Source organism: Macaca mulatta, chromosome 9, assembly GCF_049350105.2.
Source record: "Macaca mulatta isolate MMU2019108-1 chromosome 9, T2T-MMU8v2.0, whole genome shotgun sequence".
Classification (NCBI taxonomy): Eukaryota; Metazoa; Chordata; class Mammalia; order Primates; family Cercopithecidae; genus Macaca; species Macaca mulatta.
The window spans coordinates 22603495-22629958 of record NC_133414.1 but is presented as its reverse complement, the minus strand read 5'-3'; the positions used below and the strand labels follow the sequence as shown (position 1 = coordinate 22629958).

At 40.3% G+C, this 26464-nt stretch overlaps 2 protein-coding genes across 4 annotated transcripts in view; both read left to right on the top strand.

Annotated features, from left to right (window-relative positions):
* Nucleotides 1-26464, top strand: part of NEBL (nebulette) — a 377968-nt gene that overhangs the window by 24181 nt on the left and 327323 nt on the right. The gene's annotated exons all lie outside the window — the stretch shown is intronic.
* LOC702996 (uncharacterized) lies at nt 4200-24997 on the top strand. Its single transcript, XM_002808495.4, is given in 3 exon segments — nt 4200-4400; nt 4402-4499; nt 24697-24997. Coding segments are annotated over 3 exon segments (471 nt in total). The 5' UTR covers nt 4200-4328.

Here is a 26464-nt window from a genome sequence, read left to right as displayed (position 1 = left end):
CCTAGGAAAACATCTGAAGAAAGTTTTCATTTTGTGAGCTCATAATAAATGCCATAACGTGGTGTGCCAGGCTGTTGGCTTCGGGTGTGACTTTTGTACAGAAGGTGTGCAAAGAATGATTACTATAAAGATTAATTAGGAACATGTAATGATTCTGTCTTTTAAACTTTTGAAACATGGAAATGGATTTACACAGATAATAATTCTGAAGTTTTCACATCTCATTTTTATATTTGCCAAACAACCCCACCAGTTTCTTTTCTTGGCAGTGCAAATGTTTGGAGATATATTGTATGTTCTTCAGCACATGTGACTTCATGTTTTTCTTCACATACTGTAGTTGTGCAAGTCCGTGGTTGGAGCCTCACTGGGTAGACTCCCAGCCATCATTTCAGCTTTAATTGGTTGTAAAATATTAGCAGGAAGGCAAAGTTATTTTACACCGAAGTGACTTTTTTGGGAAGTAGCAAATTAAATTTTATGGTAGCAGCTGTTCTGAGCAGAATTTGTTGGGAAGTTGATGAGAAGCGAAAGCTTCCAACAGTTCGATATAAATCCTTAGTTTAAAAAAGATGCAAGCCGCACATAAATGAGGCTATGGAAGTAGAGACAAATATTTTTGGTCCATATTTCATTTATTTGTTTTGTAAATAATTTAAAAGTGAGGCCTTCGTTATTTCATAGTTCAGTCTTGGTCTTTCAAAAATAATCGTTGCTCTGATTTTGCAATGGGAGCCTTTATTTAGTTTAGAAGTCAATAATAATATGCTAAAAAAGGAACATAACTTAGTAGAGAACTTCCCTAAGGGGAGAGCTCTGAGTGGAAAAAACGCAAACTGTTTTTCCTCTGTTTTTACCCGACAGCAATCAACGCAGAAGAGTTCTGTGACCAGATGTGTGAGGGATTTTCCCACACATACAGAGAAGGGATCAGTTCTGCGGTGGACACCAGCTAGGTGTCCTCCAGTTCACTTCTGACCTTATCTACCTGGAGATAGCACCAGATTCCACAGGTTGAGGGTTCAGTCCCACAAGACCGCCCCCATCACCCACTTCCGATGCCAGTCGCAAGCTCCAGTTCACTTTATTTGCGCTTGTGACTAACAGGCTATTAATCAGGGTTCCCATGACTCTCTCCTTGGGTTCTGTTAATTTGCTAGGGTGTCTCACAGAACTCAGGGAGACCCTTACTTATATTTACTGGTTTATTAGAAAGACTTACAGGTCAGATGCGATGGGGCTTATGCCTCTAATCCCAGCACTTTGGGAAGCCAAGACAGGTGGACCACTTGAGGTCTGGAGTTTGAGACAAGCCTGGCCAACATGGTGAAACCCCGTATCTACTAAAAATATAAAAACTATCTGGGTGTGGTGGCGTGTGCCTGTAGTCCCAGCTACTCAGGAGGCTGAGGTGAGAGAATCGCTTGAACCCAGGAGGCGGAGGTTGCAGTGAGCTGAGATCGCACCACTGTACTCCAGCCTGGGTGACAGAGAGAGACTCTGTCTCAAAAGGAAACAGAAAAAGAAAGACTATTACCAAGGATACCGATAAGGAGGTGCAGAGGGTGAGGAAAGGGTGCAGAGCTTCCATGCCCTCCCCTGCTGCACCCCCTCCAGGAACAGCTGTCCAGAAGTTCTCACTACCATGTTCTCTTGGGCCTTTTTGGGATACTTCACTGGATAGGTGTGATTGAAGCGTGGACACCCGTGTAGAGAAATGTGATTAGCCACAGAGGGGATGATCTAATGCTAACAGACGAGTGGGGAAAGCCAGCCAGACCCATCCTTTCAGGTTCCTCTTGGCCTCTCTGTGCAGGCTTCCTTCCTCCTGGGGATGGGGCAGGACCCCTTCTGAAACGGGGGTCTTGTGACCCACAATCAGATAATGGACGTCAGAGAATTTCTTTATGGAAAGGTAGGGGAAGGTGAGAGCATATTCTTAGTTTCTATGGCCTGTCTTGGGGAGAGAAAGGAGCAGGCAAAAGGAGGGCAGGGGCTGGGCACGGTGGCTCATGTCTGTAATCCCAGCACTTTGGGAGGCCAAGGTGGGTGGATCACTTGAGGGCAGGAGATCGAGACCATCCTGGCCAACATGGTGAAACCCCATCTCTACTACAAATACAAAAATTAGCTGGGCGTGGTGGTGCGCACCTGTAGTCCCAGCTACTCAGGAGGCTGAGGCAGGCCAATCGCTTGAACCCGGGAGGTGGAAGTTGCAGTGAGCCAAGATCACTCCACTGCACTCCAGCCTGGTGACAGAGCGAGACTGTGTCTAAAAAACAAAAACAAAACCACCACCACAACAACAAAAAAGGAGGGCAGGATAAAGCTCTGAGAGATTCTGTTTTCTGAGGCCTAAAGAGCCCCAACATTCTAACACAGGACTATCTTTCACCTTCATCACTCTGATGCTGTTCCAAAGCTGCTTTGGGAACCACGGACCAAAGTCCACATAATTTAACAGAAGAAATACTTACTGTTTCAGTCACTGAGGAAATAACAAGGGTCCTGGGAGTGATGAGCCATGAACTGTGGATGGAAACTAATGTACATGTTTCATAATATCACAGGGGTATACTGGATAAATCATTTGAGAAGAAGCTGGGACATTTGCATGTGTTATTCCCTTTCTGGAACTTTCTCCCACCACACACCTTTGTCTTGTTGATGCCTTTTTGTCCTTTAGGCCTCAACTGTCAATGGGGATGCCTTTTCTGGTCTGGCTAGTTCTCTCTACTGTAAACTCTTCTAACCTTGTGTAGTTCTTCTTAGCACTCATTTTATATTTATTTGAGTAATTCTTTATCCTGTGAACTCCAAGAGATAAAGAAGAGTTCCGTTATTTTTTCTGGACATTATTGTATCATCACTGCCTAAAAACAATGCCTGGCATGGTGATAAATATCTGTGATTGATAAATATTTGTTTCATGAAGGAACCTGTGAGTGAATTGAATTTGGTTGGCGACAGGAAGGCCAGTACAAAGATTCCTGCCTGCAGCCTCAAGTCCAAATGCTGAAGGGGCCGGGTAGCTAAGGTAAACGGGTGAAGCAGACTGTGAGGAGCTTGAGTTGCTCTGGGCAACCAGATAGAATGTTCTGGACAGGTGCCTGCTTGGTGGATGTTCTCTTGTTCCTTCCGTGGAGGCGGATTCTTCTTACTCAGGGATGTAGGCTTGAACTGTGGTAAATATCAAGGACTCCCCGGGAAGACAGGACTTATGGAGTAGAGAAGACTGAGGAAACTTACACTACTCTTCATTGAAGTCTTTCTAGAATCCACAGCAATGGTGACTGAAAGAGGAAATCACGAGGTAAAGTTAGCCTGCAGTGGGTTGAGGACTGAGTGGGAAGTGAGAAGGGAAAGCCAGTGAAGGGAGGCTCCTCCCTTGAGAATTTTGTCCAAAGAAAAGAAAAGAAAAAAGGCAAGAAAAGAGACTGGAGGAGAAACAGGGTCAGAGAAGAATTCCAGAAAGATACAAGGGAGGGGAGGGAATTTCTCTGCCAATGAGGACCCCTTCTTCTGAGAAACTGGGTGAAGGTCCCTAGTTTCTCAGGTGAAGACGGCAAACGGACAATGAGACCTTGTCGGGAGGCAGGAGGAGGTCCCAGGCTCAGTGAGGGGAGTGCGTGTGGGGTTGGGGTTTTGCTTTGGGAAGCTGTGCGTGGATGTAGTCCTAAATGCATCTCCATTTCTACTTTTTATCACAGATTTTATTAACAGGTGCTGAAGAAATATTACTAGAAAGATGGAGGCAAAGCTTCCCTTGCTTTTTGCTTCTGACTTGAAGAGTCACTAGAAGTCTCAGGCACTTCGGAAATCTTGAGTGGGAAGAGGCATTATGGCAGGGAGGACCTTGTGGACCCATGGAAATCAAGAAAGCATTGATTTTCTGTGCAGAATCCTGCATTGCCTAAAACCCTGAGGCCTATCTCCCATAGCTTCGGTAGCTGTTCAGTCAGACAACTGTGTCTGAATTAATTCTGAAAATAATAGACCAGCCATAAAGCAGCATAAAATATTATGAAACTATTCCAGAAGTTCAGTAATATCTTTGGGACCTGCTCATAGCCCAAGTTTGTGAATACTTTTGTAGTTAAAAAAATATTTTTACTTTACTAGGGCATTGCAATTCTTTTCCATCAGTGAATTTCACTCTACAGTCTTTTCAGAGCATCTCATAATCAGTCAACAAAATCTATTTCAAATGTGTTTGTTACTAAGCAACGGTTGCTAAGAGCTTCTGTAATTAAGATGAAAGTTCCAAGGTAACAATGCCCAAACACAGCACCATTTTCACCATTTTCTGATAATGCAGGAGGAGTAGGATGGCTACAAGTGAAAGAAGAATCTACTCTATGGAAAGCATGGCACCTGAAATTTCTGAAGATATTGGCTGTCTGTCTTCTAGCTTAGATGAAAGAGAGTGTTTGTGTTTTACTAATCAGCCAGTCATTTTTTTCTTGTGTGGCTGAAATGTACATTCCAGACATGAACAGGTAGAGTATATATTGGAGGCAGGTTTATACTGCGTGGCTGTGCTAAGACAGGGTCATGTGGTGATGTAAATGATGCTGCCTGACACGTGGAGCTATAAGAGGGGTGAACGGAGTACCCTCTGCATGAAATAAACTTCGTTTGCAGTTATCACTGACCTAGATTAAGCAGCGACGCAGGCCTGTTCTGTACTTTGTGTAACAATGCAGTTTCTTTTTCTTTTGGAGATTTGTAAAGGAAGACTCAGATGAATTTTTCCCTATTCATGGTGCCTGGCTCATAGCGGGCGCTTAACAAATGCTCCTCTTTGCCTTCCCACTCCATTTTGTTCCAGGGGCGAGGAGGGGGTTAGGGTTTCCATGGCGACCTGTTGTTGAATGACCTCCTTTCAGACCTGTTGTTAGATGCCCAATGGGCCTGAGCTGCGGTCCAGAGAGCCGAGCCTCACCTAATGGAGGGCTTTGCTGGTAAAAGAAGATTCAGTCAGTCCAATTCAGCAAGCAATTACTGAGTCACTCTCCAGCTGCTGGAACCCTTGGCATTTCCCTACAGGGATTATCTGCAGGTTAGCCTTGTTGTAGGCAGAATGGACGTCAGCCACCAAAGAGTACTGACCGGTGGATCTGGTTCTGGTTTGGTTCCATACGTTTGGGATATTTGGCAGGGCATACCTCCTTGGACTTTAATTTCCTCATCCTTACAGAGTGCACAATAACAGCCACTGGGCTCATAGTGTAGGGTTGGCATAAGAACGAGAGGAGACAGATTATGTAAAGTGCTATGTAAAGGTGTATACATATCCACTTATTCAACAGATATTTACCAAGGGATTCCTAAGTGTCAGGCACTATTCTAGTTTCATAATATAGTTCATGTCAGAACAAATCAATAGATTTAATTCTTTTAAATGGCATTTTAATATCCTATAATGTAGGTGTTTCATCATTTATTTAACCATTCCCCAACTTATGGACATTTAAACAAATAGTGCTGCATTGAACATGTTTATACATATAACTTTGGCATATGTGAGAATATTTCTCTAGGGGAGTACTGAAAGAGATTTTGCGAAGCCAGAAGTCTTATATATTTCATGTTTTGTTGGCTATCAAACACACCAAAGGGCAATAGCAACCTACCGTCCCAGACAACATGTAAGAGAATCCCCATCTTTCCCTATCTTGCGAATCTAATTTTCCAATTTTACCAGTTTGCTGGATGAAAAGTAATATCTAATGGTTGTGTTATTTTTGGTTTCTTGTTCTATCCACAAACATCTTTTATTTTATTTTATTTTTTGCCATTTTTACTTCTTCTGTGGATAGCCTTTTTATCTACCCCTTTTGTGTGCTTGGAGATACTTTTTTTTTAAAATTTGAAGGGGCTTTTTATATACTTGAACATGGTTAATACTTTTTCATTTCATTTTATGTACTTTTTCATTGAGAGGAAAGAGCCCATGTTAACCACTATTTTACAGAGGAGATGAGAGACATATGAAGTGAATAGCTAGTTACAGTCACTTGGCCATATATGATGGGGCCTAGGTTGGAACCTGGCTCTTCCTATTCCAATCTGCCTTTTTTTCTTTTCTTTTTTCTTTTGAGACAGAGTCTCACTCTGTCTCCCAGGCTGGAGTGCAGTGGCATGATCTCGGCTCATTGCAACCTCCAACTCACCGGGTTCAAGTGATTCTCCTGTCTCAGCCTCCCAAGTAGCTGTGATTACAGGCACATGCCACCACACCTGGCTTATTTTTGTATTTTTAGTCCAGATGAGATTTTGTCAGGTTGGCATGGCTGGTCTCGAACTCCTGACTTCGGGTGATCCACCTGCCTCAGCCTCCCAAAGTGTTGGGATTACAGGCGTGAGCCACAGTGCCCGACCCCAGTCTAGTTTTATTTGAGCAAGAGAGGGTTATTTGGGAGGCTCAACTGGCCAGGGAGGGTGGGTTACCTTGCAGGGCAATTTGGATGATTGAATGCAGTACCAGGGAAGCCACTGGGTTAAGGAAGCGGAATGGTGCCCAGCACAGGTTTCTTCTAGTACCAGCAGCCATCCAGCCCCATCTGCAGGTGTTACCTAATCCTGGGAAAAAGTGAAGGTAACTGAGGGCCTGAGGGCCTGAGGGCCATGACTGTGTCTTTGTTCCTGAGGAGGTGGCTACAAAGACAAAGGAGGAGGAGAGTGATAGCCCCTTGGTGGTGCCACCTTTCTGCCCTCCAAGGGCACAAACAGTGCTGTAGTTGCCTCACATTACAGAGAGCAGAGAACATGGTTATTCTCCATAATCACAAAAGACTTGAAACAAAAATCCTCTCCTTGTTGGAGTTTTCAGTGGTATCTTATTTGAATAATCATCACTTCTTTTTTCTGATTGAATAATTATCATTCTCCTTTCCTGTGTAAAAGAGTAAATTTGATACAGAGTTTTTCTGGAATGGTCTTATTTTAAGAATTTTTTTTTTCTTATCCTGATCTGGCTTGTGATGTTTTTTGATGGGGCTAAGTCCTAGAATAGAAAGTCTAGATGTATTTATTTGTCTGTAAAGGCTGCAAGCAATCTTCAGAGCTCTCTGGGTCAAGTCACTTATTGAACACGTACGGAATCTAAGATCTGGGGAAGTGGGGTGGTTTGCCAAGGCACTCAGTTATTCCAGATCGAAGACTAGAATTTGGGGTCCTCTTCAACTGTTTTAGGACTTCTGATTGGGCCATTTTATATCTTTCTGACATTTGTCTATGTTCTCCTTCCTCTTACCTTAGGATTTCTTACCTGGAAAATGAGACCGTTTGTACTTATTGCATTGAATTGTTGTGCTAAGTAGTTGATAAAGCTCTTTTCACGTTTGAATTTTTTTTTTTTGAAATGGAGTTTTGCTCTTTTCACCCAGCTGGAGTGCAATGGTGCTATCTCAGCTCACCGCAACCTCCACCTCCTGGGTTCAAGCGATTCTCCTGTCTCAGCCTCCCAAGTAGCTAGGATTACAGGCACTCACCACCACGCCCAGCTAATTTTTGTGTTTTTAGGAGAGACAGGGTTTCGCCATGTTGGCCAGGCTGATCTCGAATCCCTGACTTCAAGTGATCTGCCCGCCTCAGCCTCCTAAAGAGCTGGGATTATAGGTGTGAGCCACTGTGCCTGGCCTCACGTTTGAGTTTTAACCTCCCTTTGAACATGTTTATGAAAACCCCTCTTTTTCCACATTCACATTATGCATATAACATGTACTTCGTTGACCCTTGTTGAATTAATAAAAGAATAATTGTTATGTATTTCTATACTTTAATCACACACACACACACACACACACACACACACACACAAGTCTCAAATTCACCACTGTATAACCACCCCAAGGTTATACAGTCCAGCCATCCCCAACCTTTTTGGCACCAGGGACAGGTTTTGTGGTTTCCACAGATGTTGGGGCTCTGGGGCAGGAGGATGGTTTGAGGATGAGAGCAGGAGGATGGTTTGAGGATGAGAGCAGGAGGATGGTCTCACCTCAAATCATCAGGCGTTGGTTAGATTCTCATAAGGAGCACAACTGGGATCCCTTGCATGTGCAGTTCATAGCAGGGGCTATGCTTCTGTGAGACTCTAATGCCACTGCTGATCTGGCAGAAGGCAGTAGCAGTAATGCTCGCCATACTGTCTGCCACCCTGGGGGTTGGAGGCCCCTGATATAGTCTATCTCCTGTTTTCAGGCATGGAGTATTTGAAATATTAAAAGTAAATCATTTCCCCATGATTTTAAATACAGAAGAGGATCCCACAATTTCCCTTAGATGCTCATTTTGATTTTTCAGAACTGACGCTGTTGGAAAACTTGTCTGCTTTAGTCTGTTTCACAGGTGCCTGTTGACTCCTGTGCTCGCTCATTTTGCCCGAGTATTCTCTTATACACCCCGAATGGGTAGTTGGGCCATGGACTGAGTGGTAAGGCGATCTGGAACTTCTGGAGTGGTGTCCCATGGTGCTGTCAGAGTAAGCCAAGCTGGAGTCTGCATGGCTGCAGTACACAGGTGACTCAGGCTGTGCTAGTAGACAGGCCTGGTGCAACCCAGGGTGAAGTCATAAATATTTCTAGGCTATTTGGTTGGTCTGTATTGTCATGGTCTCTGAGAAAGGCTGGCATGTTTTAAGTCAGATGTCTGTGTATTAGGAATACCATCAAGAGTGAATGCTTAGGAATGGTGGGTTATATTACCAAGGAGAGTGCTAAGAGAATTATTGTTCCTACAAGTCTCACCACTGAATGAGGTCTTTTGTCCTTTTACAGAGAGTGATTCAAAACCCTTTAATCCTGGCCAGGCTGGAGTTGATATTTGGATACCGGGGGCAGGGCCCGTCTTCTACCTAGAAGTATATGGTATTATGTCAAGAGGAAGATTTTCTAGAACAGGAGTTCTGCTGAAGGTGTGGGAGGTGGAGAGGCAGATTAATCCTGGATCTCAGGCACCCTACGGGTAGAACCTTGGGACATGTATTTGCTGTGAACATCTCACATGCTTTGTATCAGAGCTTCATCCAAAGAGATATCATCAATTTTGGGTTCAAGGTAGAGGAAAGATTAACATACTTCAGATAACATACTCTGAGATTTTCTGACTTTTATTCATTTTATTCAATCTTGTTCTAGTCTCTTAGATTTACTTTTTCAGCTTTTAACCATCTTTTTTTGTGTTTCTCTGTCATGGGTGATTTTTGATGTTCAAGGGTGGCGTTAAGAAAACAACAACAACACTTTTACTTTAAATATTAGTTTTTCATTCTTTCAACTTTTATTTTGATGTAATACTAGACAAACAGAAAAGTTGCAAGAATATCATGAAAAATTCTTGTATACTTTTTTCCAGATTCTCCAAATGGTCACATTTTGATACATTTGTTTTATCCTTTTTCTTTATATGCTATTTTTTTTCTCCTGAGACCATTGAGGTAAGTGCAGATAAGATGTCTCGTTGCCTCTAAATAATGCACTGTGTATTTCCTAAAAACGAAGGCATTCCCTTACATAAATACCATATAACTTTCAAAACTGGGAAATTAACATTGATACTGTCGTATTATCCAATCTACAGACCTCGTTCAGATTTTACTAAATGAAACAATAATGCCATCTTTTAGCAAAATAAAATCCAAGATCATGCAGTTTATTGTGTTGTCATGTCCCTTTGGTGTCTTTAGTCTGGGACGTTTCTTTCTTTTCTTTCATATAGTGAGATTTTTGAAGAGCATAGACCAGGTTTTTTGTTGTTGTTGTTGTTGAATGCCTCTTGTTTTACATTTATTTGATGTCTCCTCATGATTAGATTCAGGGTTTGCATTATTGATAGGACTAAAATTGATACTAATTAAAAAAAAATTTAAATTCTGGGATACATGTGCAGAACGTGCAGGTTTGTTACATAGGTATACATGTGCCATGGTGGTTTGCTGCGCCTATCAACCCACCATCTAGGTTTTAAGCCCCGCATGCATTAGATATTTGTACTAATGCTCTCCCTCCCCTTGCCCCCCACCCCCCGACAGGCCCCCATGTGTGATGTTCCCCTCTCTGTGTTCATGTGTTCTCATTGTAATTTATATTAGTTTTAAATGGATATTAGTTTTTAATTAGTATTGATTTATTCAAGTTGAAAACTATATTTCATTGTATGATTTTATTTTACCATAAATGTCTTGTTATTCTATATATAAATCTAGCAAGTAGAGTATGAAATAAGAACAAATCATTTATGGGTGTTTGCTTTAAATGATGCTTGATAAACTCAGGCTGGACAGACTAAATTCCCATTAATCCATTCAGTTTGTAACTTAATTACATCTTCTTAACATTTAAGATTGTATTTGTAAATAAATATATCTAATCTTTCTTTTAATCACTTTAAATGCCTCATAAAGCAAACCTGAAGACCTTAGCAAACACTTTCCTAAGTACTTGAATAATTCTTGCAAATTAAAAATTAAACTTATAAATACGGTAGATTCCTCATCCTTCCAGAAATTCTAATATTATTTGAAAACACTCATATTTTCACTGCTTACTCAATCACATCTAAAATCACTTCAAATCTGGCACATTTTCAAAGATGTCAGATTCTCAAACATTCCATATACCTTATTTATTATTATTATTTTATATTTTTTTGAGACAGAGTGTTGCTCTGTCGACCATGCTGAAGTGTAGTGGAGCGATCTTGGCTCACTGCAGCCTCCACCTCCTGGGTTCAAGTGATTCTTGTGCCTCAGCCTCCAGAGTAGCTGGGATTACAGGCCTGACTAATTTTTGTATTTTTTTTTTTTAGTAGAGACAGGGTTTCAATATGTTGGCCAGGCTGGTCTTGAACTCCTGGCCTCAAGCAATCTGCTTGCCTCAGCCTCCCAAAGTGCTGGGATTACAGGCATGAGCCACTGGTACCCGGCCACATTCCATACACTTTAATCCCTAATTTACGAAGATTATTCTGAGCTTCACACAAAGTTATTAATACTATGGCTTCAGCATTCCTTTTTTTTTTTTTTTTTTTTTTTTTTTTTTTTTGAGACGGAGTCTCGCTCTGTCACCCAGGCTGGAGTGCAGTGGCCGGATCTCAGCTCACTGCAAGCTCCGCCTCCCGGGTTCCCGCCATTCTCCTGCCTCAGCCTCCCGAGTAGCTGGGACTACAGGTGCCTGCCACCTCGCCCGGCTAAGTTTTTGTATTTTTAGTAGAGACGGGGTTTCACTGTGTTAGCCAGGATGGTCTCGATCTCCTGACCTCGTGATCCGCCCGTCTCGGCCTCCCAAAGTGCTGGGATTACAGGCTTGAGCCACCGCGCCCGGCCGGCTTCAGCATTTCTATATTTAATTCCATACCTTCCCAAGGTTGCCAAGACAAATGTGCACCGTGGAAAGCAGGTCTATTATGGGAGTTGGATTGAGGTTACCACGCTAATAGGTGCAACATGTGCTAATATGTTCCTCTTACACAATTGTTTATCTGGCAGAGATTTGGGGTTGAGGAACCATATGTCCCCGTTCTTTTTGAACTACAGATAAATTCATTTCATCATTTCTATGACAACATGAGACTAAGCCTCATATAATTGCTATGACAACAGATAGCGGTCCACATCCTTCAGATGTGATGGATTTTCAACTTTGGTCTCCTGGGTTGATATCCTTTCCTCTGATTTGGGTGGACGCAGGGCATCCTCATCCAAATTGCAAAGGATTTCCCCTCCTGCTTGATTACATTCTGCATTTCTTTAGCTCTTGGCAGCATTATGTCGTCATTTTATTCTGTCTGATTGGATTTTACATTTTCTTTCAAAACCTTTGGCCACAACTCCAAAGCTTCATGCTAATGAAAATGCCCTTCTCTAATTTCTTCATGTTACTTTGAATTATAGGTTTTAGAGCTTGACTTAGATTCCCAGAAAGTTCCACTAGTGCTATGTAACATGATTATAAAAAATTCCTACACCAGCCATGACTCTTAACATCTGAGAGCTCTGTGTACATATTGTAACTAGAGATGACTGAGTGTGCTCTTTTAAATTTTGTTGTTGAATTGCTTTCAAACAGATTTGAGAACTAAATTACAAATGAACAAATACAATCAAAGTAGGAATAGATCACGTATAAGAACATCATGAAGTCATGGATAGTGGCCATTATTTATTACGATGTGCTATTTACTTTTGGTAATTTAATTTAATTTTGCTTACTTAGAGTGTCTGGAATAATAGTAATCACTCTCCATTTTCTTGGCAGATATTCTGTCCATTAATTTTTTTTTAATAGTTTAGTTCGGTGTCGTTACTAAAAGTACATGTTTTGGAATCAGCTGCACTTGGGTTGAAATTGCAGTTTTGCAGTTTTTTAGCTGTGTGACTCTGGGCAAGTTACCAAACCTCTCGGAGCCTCCTGTGGGTAACCTTGCAAGGTTGTCATGAGGATTAGGCTGATTTTGGAACACATAACATAGCACCTGGAGTATAGTTTTTTATAATGTTTATTATTCACACTTCCCGTTTTTGTTGTTTCTGTCCTCATCCATTGATTCTGGTCTGCCTCACCTCTCCCAATGACATTTTATTGAGCCCTGACCCCTCTTTTGGTTTCTCTAATAGCTGTACATTGCCTATATTCATTATATATTTCTTCTACCTTATAATCACGGTAGAGGCATAGCGGACAGTCCATTTATTATAAAGATTTCTTCTGTCTGTCTCCTGGGAGAGCCCCTCAGTTGTACCTTCTTGGCTTCTTTGTGCTGAGCTTGGTGGGAATCCATAAGCCATCATTCCTCTCCACCTTAGAGGCCATTCCTTGGATGCATCTGTTTCTCCTTGATCTTGGACATTTCCAGCGGAACATGCACACATTTTGCAGTGTGTACGGTGAGTTGGGACAGTGCTGTCCGCTGTCCCAATAATACAAGACTGTTTTGGTTTCTACTGTTTTTGGAAGCCAGATTCATGCTCCCTCTTACCTTGTTCTTTAGGGTTATAGACATCATTACCCTCTAGGAGGAGGACTTGGCAAGGAGGAGCTGACCACTGACCACTGGAAATCGCGACACCCACCATCCGCAGCATGCTGGGCTCCTCTCCACTTCCAGTTCCTTCCTTTCTTTCTTCCTTTCCCTTCCCTTCCTTTCCCTTCTCTTTCCTTTCTTTTTTTCAGGGTCTTGCTCTGTCACCCAGGCTGGAGTGCAGTGGTGTGATCATAGCTCACTGCAGCTTCAACCTCCCAGTCTCCCGGGCTCAAGTGATCCTTCTACCTCTGCCTCCCTAGAAGCTGAGATCACAAGCACACACCATAATGCTCAGCTGGTTTAGTTTTTTTTTTTTTTTTTTTTTGTAGAGATGGCAGAGATGTCTCGCTATGTTGCCCAGGCTGGTCTCAAACTCCTGGCCTGAAGCAATCCTTCTGCTTCAGCCTCCCAAAGTGCTGGGATTACAGGCATACCTGGCTCACTTCCAGTTTCACTTAGCTTAGGTTGTGCCACCTATCAGGAGTGGCCAAGGAGGTAGTAACCTCAGTGACCATGACCTTGAGTGGATTTTAAAGACAGAAAACCTAATGGGGCAGCAGTAGCCATGGTGTTCTTAGACACCAAGCAGGAGCAAACTGGAATAATTCTACAGATTTCTACTTGCCCAGGGCAAAGCCAGATTGGTCCTGACTGAAATTTTCTCAGTTTTTCAGAGTTATAAATAAATGCCAAGGCTATATGAACAGTTAACAAGGAAGACTAACCATGCAAGAATAGCTATGGCTAACTGAGTGCAGCAGTTGTTTGGATGGATATTTGTTATATACGGACTCTTATAATGACAATTACTATTAAGTACCAGATGCCAGATACTTTGAAAAAATTTATTTCTTTGGATTTTAACAACCCTTTGAGATAAATGTTATAATTATCTCCACTTTCACAAGTAAAAGGTTAAATTAATTGCCCAGAGTCACATGGCCAGTAAGTGAAAGAGTCAGGACTAAGACCTATATCTACTTAAGATCAAAGATCATGCTTTAATCACTTCCTGTAGACAAATGGCATAAGGAATTTTCTAACAACTAACTTAGTGGGATTTTTCCTTGCCAAATTAAGAAAATGTTATGCCAGTCAGGGAAGTCACCAGAAAGCACTGATTTAAAGAAGAACCTATTCACTCCAAAAATATTGTCTCTAGATGTCCATTAATTCTACCAATCCATGACTCATTGGGGGCAATAAGCAACTCCTCCGTCCAGAGACGAGTAAGAAGTTGTATCAGTCGTTTTGCTCTAGATATGAATTAATTTACCCAGATTGCTTTCCTAACAGCAGACTGCAATGTACTGCGTGAATAAAAGATTTGCTGTTCGGGAAGGAGAAAGTGGAGGTGGTTTTGGAACATGGAGACCATTTACAGTAGGGTAGGCTTTGGCGACCTTTGTCCAGCTGTAGGGTAGAAAGTAAAGAGGAAGGTGAGAGGGAACTTGGAAGGCTGAAATAGGACAGGGATACAGAAGGAGCAGTGGGGAAGATCCAAAGGCAAGTTCACCTCTCTCCTGCTTTTGCTGACTCTGAGGATTCTTGGTGGTGGGTGATGAGGGTGAAGGTTTGAAATAAGAAGTAATAAGGGCTGGGCATGGTGGCCCATGCCTGTTATCTCAGCACTTTGGGAGGCTGAGGTGGGAGGATTGCTTGAATCCAGAAGTTTGAGGCTGCAGTGAGCTGTGATGTTGCCACTGCACTCCAGGCCGGGCAAGAGAGTGAAACCCTGTGTTTAAACTACAACAAAAAAGTAGTAAGGAGAGCAGTCCTTGGATTTCAACAGTCACTAGGTTGTATTTGGGGCTTTCTTAAAAATGGAGATTTTGGAAATGTATTACTAGAGAATTTGGATCCAGCAAGTGTGGAGTGGACCAAGGAACTTGGATTGCACCAGTCTCACTGGGTGATCTTAATGCAGATGCCTTGAGGACCAAACTTTTGGAAAGTTTGAGTTAGAGTGTCTTCCACTGGGCTGGTAGGCAAGTCTACACCCAACCCCGAATGTGATCCTGTGGCTTCTGTGAGGTTGGGGACTCCCTGGTTGAACAGCTCAAGGTGTTTAAATTGAAGAAGGGCTTCCTGCCTTTGAGAAATGTGTTTAATCAATCCAGGCAAAGCTTTTCAAGGCCCAGAAAGTTCTGCCTCAGGGATAGGCTGCCTTTTTCTTCCTTGCCTCTTAGCTAATTTCTGGCTCCATCTCTCATCCTGGCCGGGTTTGAGGAGGAAGAGCTGGGTTTCCAGCTGCAGGGAGCCAAGAAAAGTAGGGTGACCGCTGAAAACAGGACCTTCAGTGCTGAGGCCGGGACAGTCCCGGACACACGGGGATGGTGAGTCCCCTCCCTGGGCAGAAGCCCATGTGGTGTAGACCGCTCACCAATTCTACTCCGCTACAGAAAGACTGTGCCATGATGTCTCAGGTCAGGGGAATCACTCACTGAGTATATTTGGTGCACCCATAGGAGCTGTTTCTTTTTTCTTTAGCAGAAAAGCTCTTTTCAGTTTAGTTTCTTTGACTTGTTTCCTGTGGTTGCAGGAGGCTGATTGTTGGTAGCCTCACCTGGCCTGAGAAGTAATTCCTCAGTGCTTCCTTTTTGTCAAATATTATCATGTCAAGAATCATTGCCAGATTTTTTTTTTTTTTTTTTTTTAATCTCCACTGAGGCTGTAACTAGGATGTGAGTTCACTGAGACTAGAGAAATTAGATCTTCAAACAGCCCTTTGGAGGATACGAATGGGGAAGTACCACACAAAAGAGTTAAGGGAGGACGGGCTGTCCTGTCGGCATTGGCCCTGTGGCCTCACCCCACCCGGTGGCTTTACTATTAGCCTAGAGAGATTGTAGTATATTCTTATTGAATTCAGCTTGGAAGAGGAAAATGTGTTTTCTTGAATGAGGAATGTCCCCAAGGTGGAGTTCAGGCTGTTTTCCTCTCAGCTTGAGCTCTGGGATGAAATAGGGCCTGTTACAGACAAAGCTCTGTTTGAACTAAAATGACTCACAAGAGGTGTCCAGAGGAAATGAAAGAGTGTACTGGAACCTGGACAAATGTTGCCCTTGATGGAGGGTGGAGTGGGTGAATAATCAAGCTGAATAATCCCATTTCTAGTTTTTTAAAAAGGTATAAAATATTAACTGTGTGTGATGTGTGTACACAGACCACAAACAGATTTTGAGAGGAATTCATAAGAGAAATTCTGAAAACTCTTTTAAGCACGGCAGCATTGTAGAGTAGCATACCTTCCAGGTGAAAAGAGAGCAATGTTCCTATGGATGAATGAATCCTGATGTTTGTCAGAACTCAGTAATCACCCAAGACATGATTTAATCCCAGAAGGTTTCCCCATCTAATTATATTGTGCATATGCTAATACTAAAAGTAATTTGCAATTGCTAAACACACACTAATTGATGGGACAGTGGTGAGAGTAGGAAGGAAAATGTTCTAGAAGCTTTCTAACTGGATGGACATCACTTTTGAATGGAAACCTGTCCAAATCTGGATAATTTGGGATCGACTGTGTAAAAGGTAGTCCTTGGAAGAAGACTTAAAGTTGCTTATAATGTGGGTTTACATGGATGGAATAGTGTCTTCTAAAATTTAGGAAACATATGCAGAAAATTCTGAAAACAAATGAGACTAAGACTTAATCCTGCCCTCTGTCTTTAGCATTACAAAGGGGTTTTAACACTGTTGCTAAATGACCTGGAAACAAAAATACTATAGAAAATAAGAATACATATAAAGCAGCTTTGAGTCTAGGAGAGTAGGACATGACTTAATTCAACTGAAGTCTTATTTTCTTGCAGGATGGAAAATTTGACACCTGCTTAGATTTTTTTTAGTTTTTTTTTTTTTTTTTTTTTTTTTTTGAGATGGAGCCTCGCTCTGTTGCCCAGGCTCTGGAGTGCAATGGCATGAGCTCGGCTCGTTGCAACCTCCGTCTCCCGGGTTCAAGTGATTCTCCTGCCTCAGCCTTCTGAGTAGCTAGGACTACAGGCACGTGCCGCCATGCTTGGCTAATTTTTATATTTTTAGTAGAGATGAGATTTCATCATGTGGGGAGGCTGACCTTGAACTCCTGACTTCCGGTGATCCACCTGCCTCAGCCTCCCAAAGTGCTGAGATTACAGGCATAAGCCACTGTGCCCAGACCTTTTTAGAATTTGCCTTTGGTAAATGTGTAGGTCTGTGGAAAACAAAACAGAGATTGACTTATACACAGGACAAAGATGACCATCAGCATCAAGTGGTCCCCAAGCTCCTTAAGGTTCTCAGATTTGAGGCAGCCACCTGGGAGAATCAGTGATGTCATCATGACAGCCACATCACCCAACCAAACGCTACGCTGCTATTATGTTGAGACATAGGAACCTATTCCCTTAGGATTAATATGATGGGATCTTTCCTGATAATAACAGCTAGTAGGTACTGAGCGTTCACAATGTGCCATATGCTGTTGTGAGTGCTTTGCCTATATTCATTCACATAAATCCTTCTAACTCTATGCAGATTCCCTATGTTTTCTCTTCTTATTTTAAGATGGGGAGGATCTGATACACAGAAAAGAGAATAACTTGACTCAAAGGCACACAGCCTGTAGAATTAAGATGGAATCTGGCTTTGGGACTTGCTTTTCATCAGCCCTTGTGTACTGCTCCCCAGTGATTGGGGATCATAGAGAAATTGTAACAGGTCACATTTCACCCACAGTGAGGAGCCCCCTCCACTGAGCCTGGCCTCCCAAGACACAGTACTTTTTCCCTTTTGTGATTTAACCAGTAATTTCATTAGGTTAAAAACATCATCTGCTTTTCTTACCTTGAAACCATGACTTCTACTGAGGTAAATGGTGTGAGGGCTGTAGCTTCAAAAATCAAACTGAAAGTGTCACAAAAAGAAAGCTGGTAAAAGAGTAAAATTGGACTCCCACCTCACACACATACAAAATTAACTCAAAATGGGCTAAAGACTTAAATGTGAAAGCTAAAAGTATAACACTTTTAGAAGAAAACAGAGTAAATCTTTATGATTTTGGATTAGGCCGTGGTTTTATATGTAATGCCAAAAAACACACGCAACAAAAGAAAATACAAATTAGACTTCATCAATATTTAAAAACACCTGTCCTTCAAGGACACTCTCAAGAAAGTGTAAAGACTACTCCTAGAATGTAAGAAAATATTTGCAGATCATTCTTCTGATAAAGAACTAGTACCCAGAATATATAAAGAATGGTTACAACTCAATTATTAAAAGACAAGTAACCCAATTAAAAATAGGCAACCGATTTGAATAGACATTTCTCCCAAGAAGATGCATGGTCAATAAACACATAAAAGAAGGCCTGGTATCATTACTCTTAAGGGAAATGCAAATCAAAACCACAATGAGACACTTCATACGTCCTAGAATGGATATTGTGAAAAAGGTGGACAATAGCAGATGTTGGTGAGAATGTGGAGAAACTGGAACCCTCATACATTGCAGGTGGGAATGTAAAATGGTGCAGCTACTTTAGAAAATAGCCTAGCATTTCTTCAAAATTCAAATGAAGAATTAACATATGATCCAGTAATTCTACTTCTTGGTATATATCCAAGAGAATTGAAAACATATGTCCATACAAAACTTTGTACATGAATGTTCATAGAAGCATTATGCATAACAGCTAAAAAGTGGATACAACCCAAATGTCCACTAATTGGTGAGTAGATAAACACAATGTGGTACATCGACATAATGGAACACCATTCACCCCTGAAAAGGAGTGAAGCACTCATCATACTGTTAATATAACATGATGAATCCTGAAAACATTAAGCTAGATAAATCAGGCACTAAAGGCCACATACGATATGATTCCATTTATATGAAATGTGCAGGACAGGCAAATCCACAGAAACAGAAAGTAGATTAGCAGTTACCAGAGGTTCTTGGGGAATAGGGATAATGGGGAGTGATTGCTAATGAGTACTGAGTTTCTCTTTGGGGTGATGAAAACGTTCTAGATTTATATAATGGTTATTATTGCATAACTTTGAGAATATACTAAAACTGACTGAATTATACATTTTAAAAAGATAAATTTTATGGTATTACGATTACATGTCAATGTAAATATATGCGTACATATACAAAAATAAAAAAAGCTGTATCTGCCCTTTTGCAGAAAGTAGGAAGCAAAGTTAGCATTGACTATTCAAAAAATACAACAGCAGGAAATTTTTACCAATTTCACTTTGGGCACCCAAGTGCACTGGGACCCAGCTCCTTGCCAAACGAACTTCATTTTCTTATTTTTTTCTTCTTATTCCTTTTCCCAAACTTTGTGGTTGGAGGAAATAACTAGTTCAGTGGGGAGAAAAAAGATGCTGCTTCTGTTTCAATCTTGAAGCAGTGTTCCATGTCATGACCTGTCACACACACCAGAGGTTCTACATGGATTCCAAAACAGTAACATATGGAAATGTTGTCTCTTTCCACATTGCTTTTATTGGTTTTCTGCTGTCCTGCGCTTTTCTCCAGCTGGGTGGTTTTTTGCTTTGGTTTTGTTACTTCTGTTTGTTTATTTATTTATTTGTACAGAGAAAATTATCACAGTGAGCAGAGTACAGGCCCACTGAGACTCAGCTGTGGAGGATACAACATGGTCATTATTTCGGTCTGGTTTTGGCATTAGGGCAATGAGGGTGTCATAAGAATGAGTTAGGAAGCATTCCCTCTGCTTGTATTCTCTGAAAGAGATTGTAGAGAACTGGTATAATTTCTTCCTTAAATGTCTGGTAGACTTCACTAGTGAACTAATCTAGGCTTTGTGCTTTCGGTTTTCAAAGATTGTTAATGATTGATCCAATTTCTTGAACGGATATGGGCCTCTTCAGATTGTCTATTTCCTCTTCTGTGAGTTTTGGCAGATTGTGTCTTGCAAAGAATTGGTCCATTTCAAATTGGTTAATAAATGTGTGAGCATAGGGTTGTTCATAGTATTCTTTTATTATCCTTTTAATATCTATGGCATCTGTAATGATGGCCCCTCTTTCATTTATGATGTTAGTAATCTGTGTCCTCTCTTTTTCTTAGCCTGGCTAGAGGCTTACTGATTTTATTAATCTTTTCAAAGGACTAGTTTTTGGTTTCATTGACTTCTTTTTTCTCTATGGAGTCCCCACTTTTCAATTTTATTGTTTTCTGCTCTAGTTTTTATTTCTTTTTTTCTGCTTACTTTGTATTTAATTGGCTCTTCTTTTTCCAGTTTCCTAAAGTGGAAAGTTAGATTATTAATTTTCAATCTTTTTTCTTTTACAATACGTGCATTCAATGTTATAAATTTCCTTCAGATCACTGATTTTGTGGCATCCCACAATTTTTGACAAGTTGTATTTTAATTTTCATTCAGTTCAAAATATTTTATAATTTATCTTGAGATTCAGTCTTTGAACCATGTGTTATTTAGAAGTGTGTTATTTAATTCTCCATATATTTCAGGATTTTCTTATCTTTTTGTTATTGACTTCTAGTTTAATTTCATTGTGATCTGAGAGAAGACATCGTATGATTTCTATTCTTTTAAATTTGTTAAGGTGTGTTTAATGTGGTCTGTCTTGGTGAATGTTTCATGTAGGTTTGAAAAGAGTATGTATTCTGCTGTTGTTGGGTAAAGTAGTCTATACAGGTCAATGATATGCTGTTGATTGATGCTAGTGTTGAATTCAACTATGTCCTTACTGATTTTCTGCCTGCTGGATCTGTCCGGTACTGATAGAGGGGTGTTGAAATTTCCAATTGTAAGAGTAAACTCATCTGTTTCTACTTGCAGTTTTATCAGTTTTTGCTTTGTGTAATGTGATGCTCTGTTGTTAGATGCATACATGTTAAAGATTGTTATATTATCTTAGAGAATTGACCCCTTTATTATTATGTAATGGCTTTCTTTGTCCCAGATGACTTTCCCTGTTTTGAAGTCTACCCTGTTTTGAAATTAACATAGCTACTCCTGCTTTCCTTTGGTTAGTGTTATCATGATATCTTTTTCTCCATTCATTTACTTTAAAATTATATATGACTTTGTATTTAAAATGGGTTTCTTATAGACAAAATACAATTAGGTCATATTTTTTTGATCCATTCTGAAAATTTCTGTCTTTCAGTTGGTGCATTTAGATCACTGATGTTCAAAGTGATTATTGATATAATTGGGTTAGTATCTGCCATATTTATTACTATTTTAAATTTTTTGCCCTTGTTCTTTCGTTTCTCTGTGTTACACTCTTTCTAATTTTTATGGTTTTAATTGAGCATTTTATATGATTCTATTTTCTCTCCTTTCTTAGCATCTCTGTTATACTGTTTTTTAAAGTTTTCTTTTTTAGTAGTTGCCCTGAGGTTTGCAATATACAGGTAATCCAAGTCCTCTTTCAAATAGCAATATGCTACTTCATGGGTAGTATAAGTACCTCATAATAAAGTAATTCTAATTCTTCTAATTCCTCCCTCTCATTCCTTTTTGTCATCCATTTCACTTATACAAAAGCATATATGAGTGTGTAACATAGATACCTATATACACATATATACATACATAAAATATCTGTATATAAGAATATGTAACTGAATACATTGTTTTTATTATTATTTTGAACAAACTTCTGTAAGGTCAATTAAGAATAAGAAGCCAGGCATGGTGGCACATACCTGTAGTCCTAGCTACTCAAGAGGCTAATGTGGTAGGATGACTTGAGCCCAGGAGTTTGATGCCAGAGCCTGGGCAATATGCAAGACCCCATTTCTTAAAAAAAATAAGAAAAGAAAAGAAAAAAGTTAAAGAAATTTAAATTTTACCTCTACTTACACCTTTTTTTAATGTACTTTCTTTCTTTATGTAGATCCAAGTTCCTGACCTTCATCATTTTCTCTCTTTGAAGAGCTTCTTTTAACATTTCTTCCAAGGCAGGTGTATTGGCAGCAAATTCTTTCAATTTTTGTTTGTCTGAGAAAGTTGCTATTTCTCCTTCACTTCTGAAGGATAACTTAGCAGAGTACAGAATTCTAGAGTGGCAGCTTCCAAACTGCTTACATGTGGAACCACACACTGAAAGTTGCACACCTGTCATTGTTTCTGAAACTTTGTTGTTTCTACTTAATATGCATGTGGCTTATATGATATTCAGCTCTTAGACCACTGACAGCTTAAAATCCTGTATGTCCTTCTTTCATGCTGTTCATTGAAGATGGAGATTCAAGTGAGAGAAGTGAGAGTTTGAGGACCATCTTTTCTGGTTTTTTTTTTTTTTTCAATGTTATGTTTTTACGCTTTGAGTATGTTTTCATTTGTGTCACACTTTTAAAAAAGTGTTTTAACAATTATGGGATAAGTTGAGAGTTAAGATTTGGAAGAGGTGTTGATTATGTTCTCTTGTTCTTCCTTTTTTTGCTTTTGTTCTCTCGTTCTTCCTTTTTTTCTTTTGTTCTCTCGCCCTCTCCATTCTGAATTTGCTTTTCTAGACACCCATTTCTTTTATATCTTTAGTAATTAAGGACCCTTACTGTGGATTTTTCAGCTCTGTATGTTTGCGGATTCTTAGTTGTCCTGTGTGTTATCTCTTTAGACTAAATTTAATCTGATACAGTAATCAAAGTTATGTGGCTCAGTGTATCATTCCTTCCATATCACATGTGTAAAGTATACATGAGAATTTGAAACGCTCTTGGTGTGTGTGTGTGAGATATTTTTTGTCTAGGGAGACTTTTCTTATTTACATTGAGATTAACTCACCCAATGCACAAAACTCCACTGTAACTAATGTAATCTATAAGATTATTATGTAATCCTATTTATATGTCTTTGTTGTTTCAAGAGGAAGAAAATGTCTATGGTCTTCAAACATACATGGTGTCTTACTAATGCAGGGAAGAGAGAACACAAATGACGGTTGGTGTTGCTCTTTTTTAAGAATTAAAAAAATTTACTATTTGTGTTTCCTTTGAATTTGGTTATAATTAAATCAGTGTGTGCTGGGTACCATAAGAGCAGATTCTAGTCCCAACCGAGTCATTAACTTCCTTTTTACAAAAATATAGATGCCAAAATATTTTAGTATGCATTCCTAACAAGTATTTAGTTGTATGTATAAATACCTATAACATAAATATTGCAAAATATTAACAATAATTTCTTAATTCCTTTTAACACAGTTCATATTCACATTTTATTGGATATCTCTTTCAATTGCAAATTGCAAAGTTTTTTGTTTTGTTTTGTTTTAGTAGTTGCTCAAGTTATGAGCCAAATGAAGTACATTTATTGAATTAGCAGCTTTGTCTCTTAAATATTTTTAAATTTATAATAGTCCCCTTCCACTCCTTTCCCCCTTTTAATTCCCTTTATTTGTTGGAGACATCAGGTTTTTGCCTTATAGCATGTCTCACATTCTGGGTTGGGCTGATTGCTTCCTTGTAGTATCATTTAACTTGTGCCTCTATCCCCATATTTCGTATAAACTCATAGATCAACAGGCCTGATAATATTAGGGCTCAAATTTTCTTTTCTTCTTTTTTTTTTCTAGGCAAGATCACTTTATAGTTGGTGCTATGTACTTTCTAGTGCATCTCATTGGGAGAGACATAGTATCTGTTTGTCCCAACTTCAGTGAGTTAACATTGGTCAGAAGACTTAGCTGTATACCTGGTCCATCATTTATAAGGTTCCTCATCAACCAACATTACCCTAAGTAATGGTTTTTGCAATAGACTTCTAGAGAGAATTCCATCATTCTTTCTGCATTTATTAGTTGGAATTCTTTAATATGGATCAATTTTTTATCCTTACTTATTTGGTATTCTGAAATATAGTTTGAAAAGAAAAAGCAAGATCCATTCGTCATTCTTTTCTGTTACTGATCCATTTTCTGAATAATGAATTGGGGTCCTGGCATCCTGCCTTGGTGGGAACCAGGGAGTTGTTCTTTACCTTTTGGGGAAGAGGGAAAGGAGTGGGAGGAACATCTTATCAACTCATTAAAAACCCGTGGATGCGTTTGAGTATATTTGAATCAGTTGCAGTAATTCCTTTTGATATTCATATTGCCCCATCTTTGGCCAGTGGAGACTTCTTCTATTTGACTTGTGTGTCTCTTTGACACTCTTAATCTGAGCCATTAACTTCTGGGCAGCAGTTTCCTCCTCTTTAAACAATTGGGTTAGTTGGTCTTCATGATTTCTTTTAGTTGTAGCTTCCCTTCCGGAAAAAAGATGGTATATGCTAATATTCCATGACTAAATTTCTTATGCTGAAAATCTATTTTTATTTTTTCCCTCTTTAGAGTCCACACACTGGGTGAATTAATGCATTTGAAAATATAGAATGCTTTTGTTTCTCTCTCTTTCTGATCTTTTAGCTCCTAGTTATGTGACACTGGCTTGACAGGAGTCCACACTCTAAGCTCAGTATCTAGGTAAAAAACCAAACAAAGCAAACAATATAAACATTTCTATACTTAAGGCTGTAATGAGGCTTACAAAAGAAGTCCCTGATTTTGAAGATGGGTTGATTTTGAAACATAACCAGCAATGTAGTTGTTATTATTCCAAATGTGGTATTTTTTTTCCCTTCTATGGCGGGTACCAGGCATAAAGAATGGACAGCTGTACTTCATCCCATAGGCCTGGTAAGGCAGAACGGAGAGCCGAGAAGGGCCTGAGGCCTCCCAGGGAGCTGGCTGGGGAGACCAGAAGGCTGCAAAGCTGGCCAACGCTTGCCAGGTGGCTGCGGAGAGTCAGCTTCAGTCTCTACAAGCCGTCCATCCAGGCAGCTCCTGAACCAGATCCAGGCAACTGGGCCAAGTCCCCAAGGCTGTCTCTGGGACCAGAAGGTATAACCAAAGGGAAGCATGGATTTAAATTCCAGGGCATAAAAGAAAAGTTCAATGTATCTAAGAAGGTGCTCAAAATGACTTTTTTGTAAATGTCTAAAGGACACTGTCTTATACCAAACCATATACAATAAAATTTTAAATGAGCCTGAGTTCTGTTTCCATCCGTGCCCTGTGGAGCACATGTGACATCAAAGGCAGCTCTGTAGGGTGCAGGGAGGAAGGAGTGTGCTTTTATTTCTCATTTTGGCACAAATCCATCAAACTATTTTTGATGGCTGGGAAACAAAACTTACATTCCCTCTAAATTCATTGCATTTGCCAGATCCACCTTTGTTTTTCTACAGTGATGGTTTCTACTTCTTCAATCTTTGCATTCCTCTTACTTTGAGGCTTTATTTAGCAGGAAAAAGGCAAGAATGATGCTAGATTTCAAGGGAAGCCTTAAATAGCCCAGTTCATTAAGCAGTCCCCTCTGCAACTTACCATTTCTTCTCCCCAACCCCCAATTTAAAACAGTTGTTTGTAAGACTTTTAAACATGAACCATCCCTCTCATAGGAGTCTTATGATGTGAAAAGGAGCTGCTGGTTTCATTTCAATGTGGTGGGAACCCTTGGTGATGAGCAAATATAGCTTCAACCTAATGCATGTGCACAGTGGCTGTGTGTGTGTGTGTGTGTGTGTATGCATGGTGTGTGTGTATGCATGGTACATGTGTGTGTATGTGTGTGCCTGTGAGCCTCTAGAGATTCTGGAATTCCATTCATCATAAGAATTAGAGATGTCAGCATTGCTTTCAGCAATTCTGTCTCTTCTTTGCCACCACAGGACTGTTCCTTACGGCTTTTGAGATGTTTCCTTCATGATCTGTCTTTGTGCTGCCTTGCCCCACCACCCCTCAACACTGCACTTCAGTGGAGACTGATGCAGACGGTGCTGTTTCTATTTCTTTTTCTTTTTTAGAGATGTGGTCTTGCTCTGCTTCACAGGCTGGAGTACAGTCCTGTGATCATAGCTTGCTGCAGCCTCAAACTCCTGGGCTCAAACATCCTCCTGCCTCAGTCTGCTGAGTAGCCGGGACTACAGGTGCATGGCACCATGCCTGGCCAATTTTTAAAACGTATATTTTTGGTAGCAATAGGGTCTTGTTATGTTGTCCAGATTGGTCTCAAACTGCTAGCCTTCAAGCATTCCTCCCACCTCAGCCTCCCAAAGTGCTAAGATTCCAGATATGAGCCACTCTACTCGGCCTTGTTTTTATTTCTTTTGGACTATTTATTTCTGATCATTTTTACTGCTCTTTTCCAAACTCTACATTCCCCATCCTCTTTGAAACTTTGAATCCTGATGTGGTTGGGTGGTGGGTTCTGCCTAACTTGTTAAAGAGTGACCCTAATGCGCCTGAAGTGGTTGGTTTCATTACATTAGGGTCTTTTGACAGCTCAGGGAGAAACTGCCACTCTGTAAACATTTATCACCTCTACTAGGGAAAAAAGGCCCAGGCCTGATTATAATGGGTCAGCAAGTGGAGGAGAAGATATTATTAGCTTCAGTGTC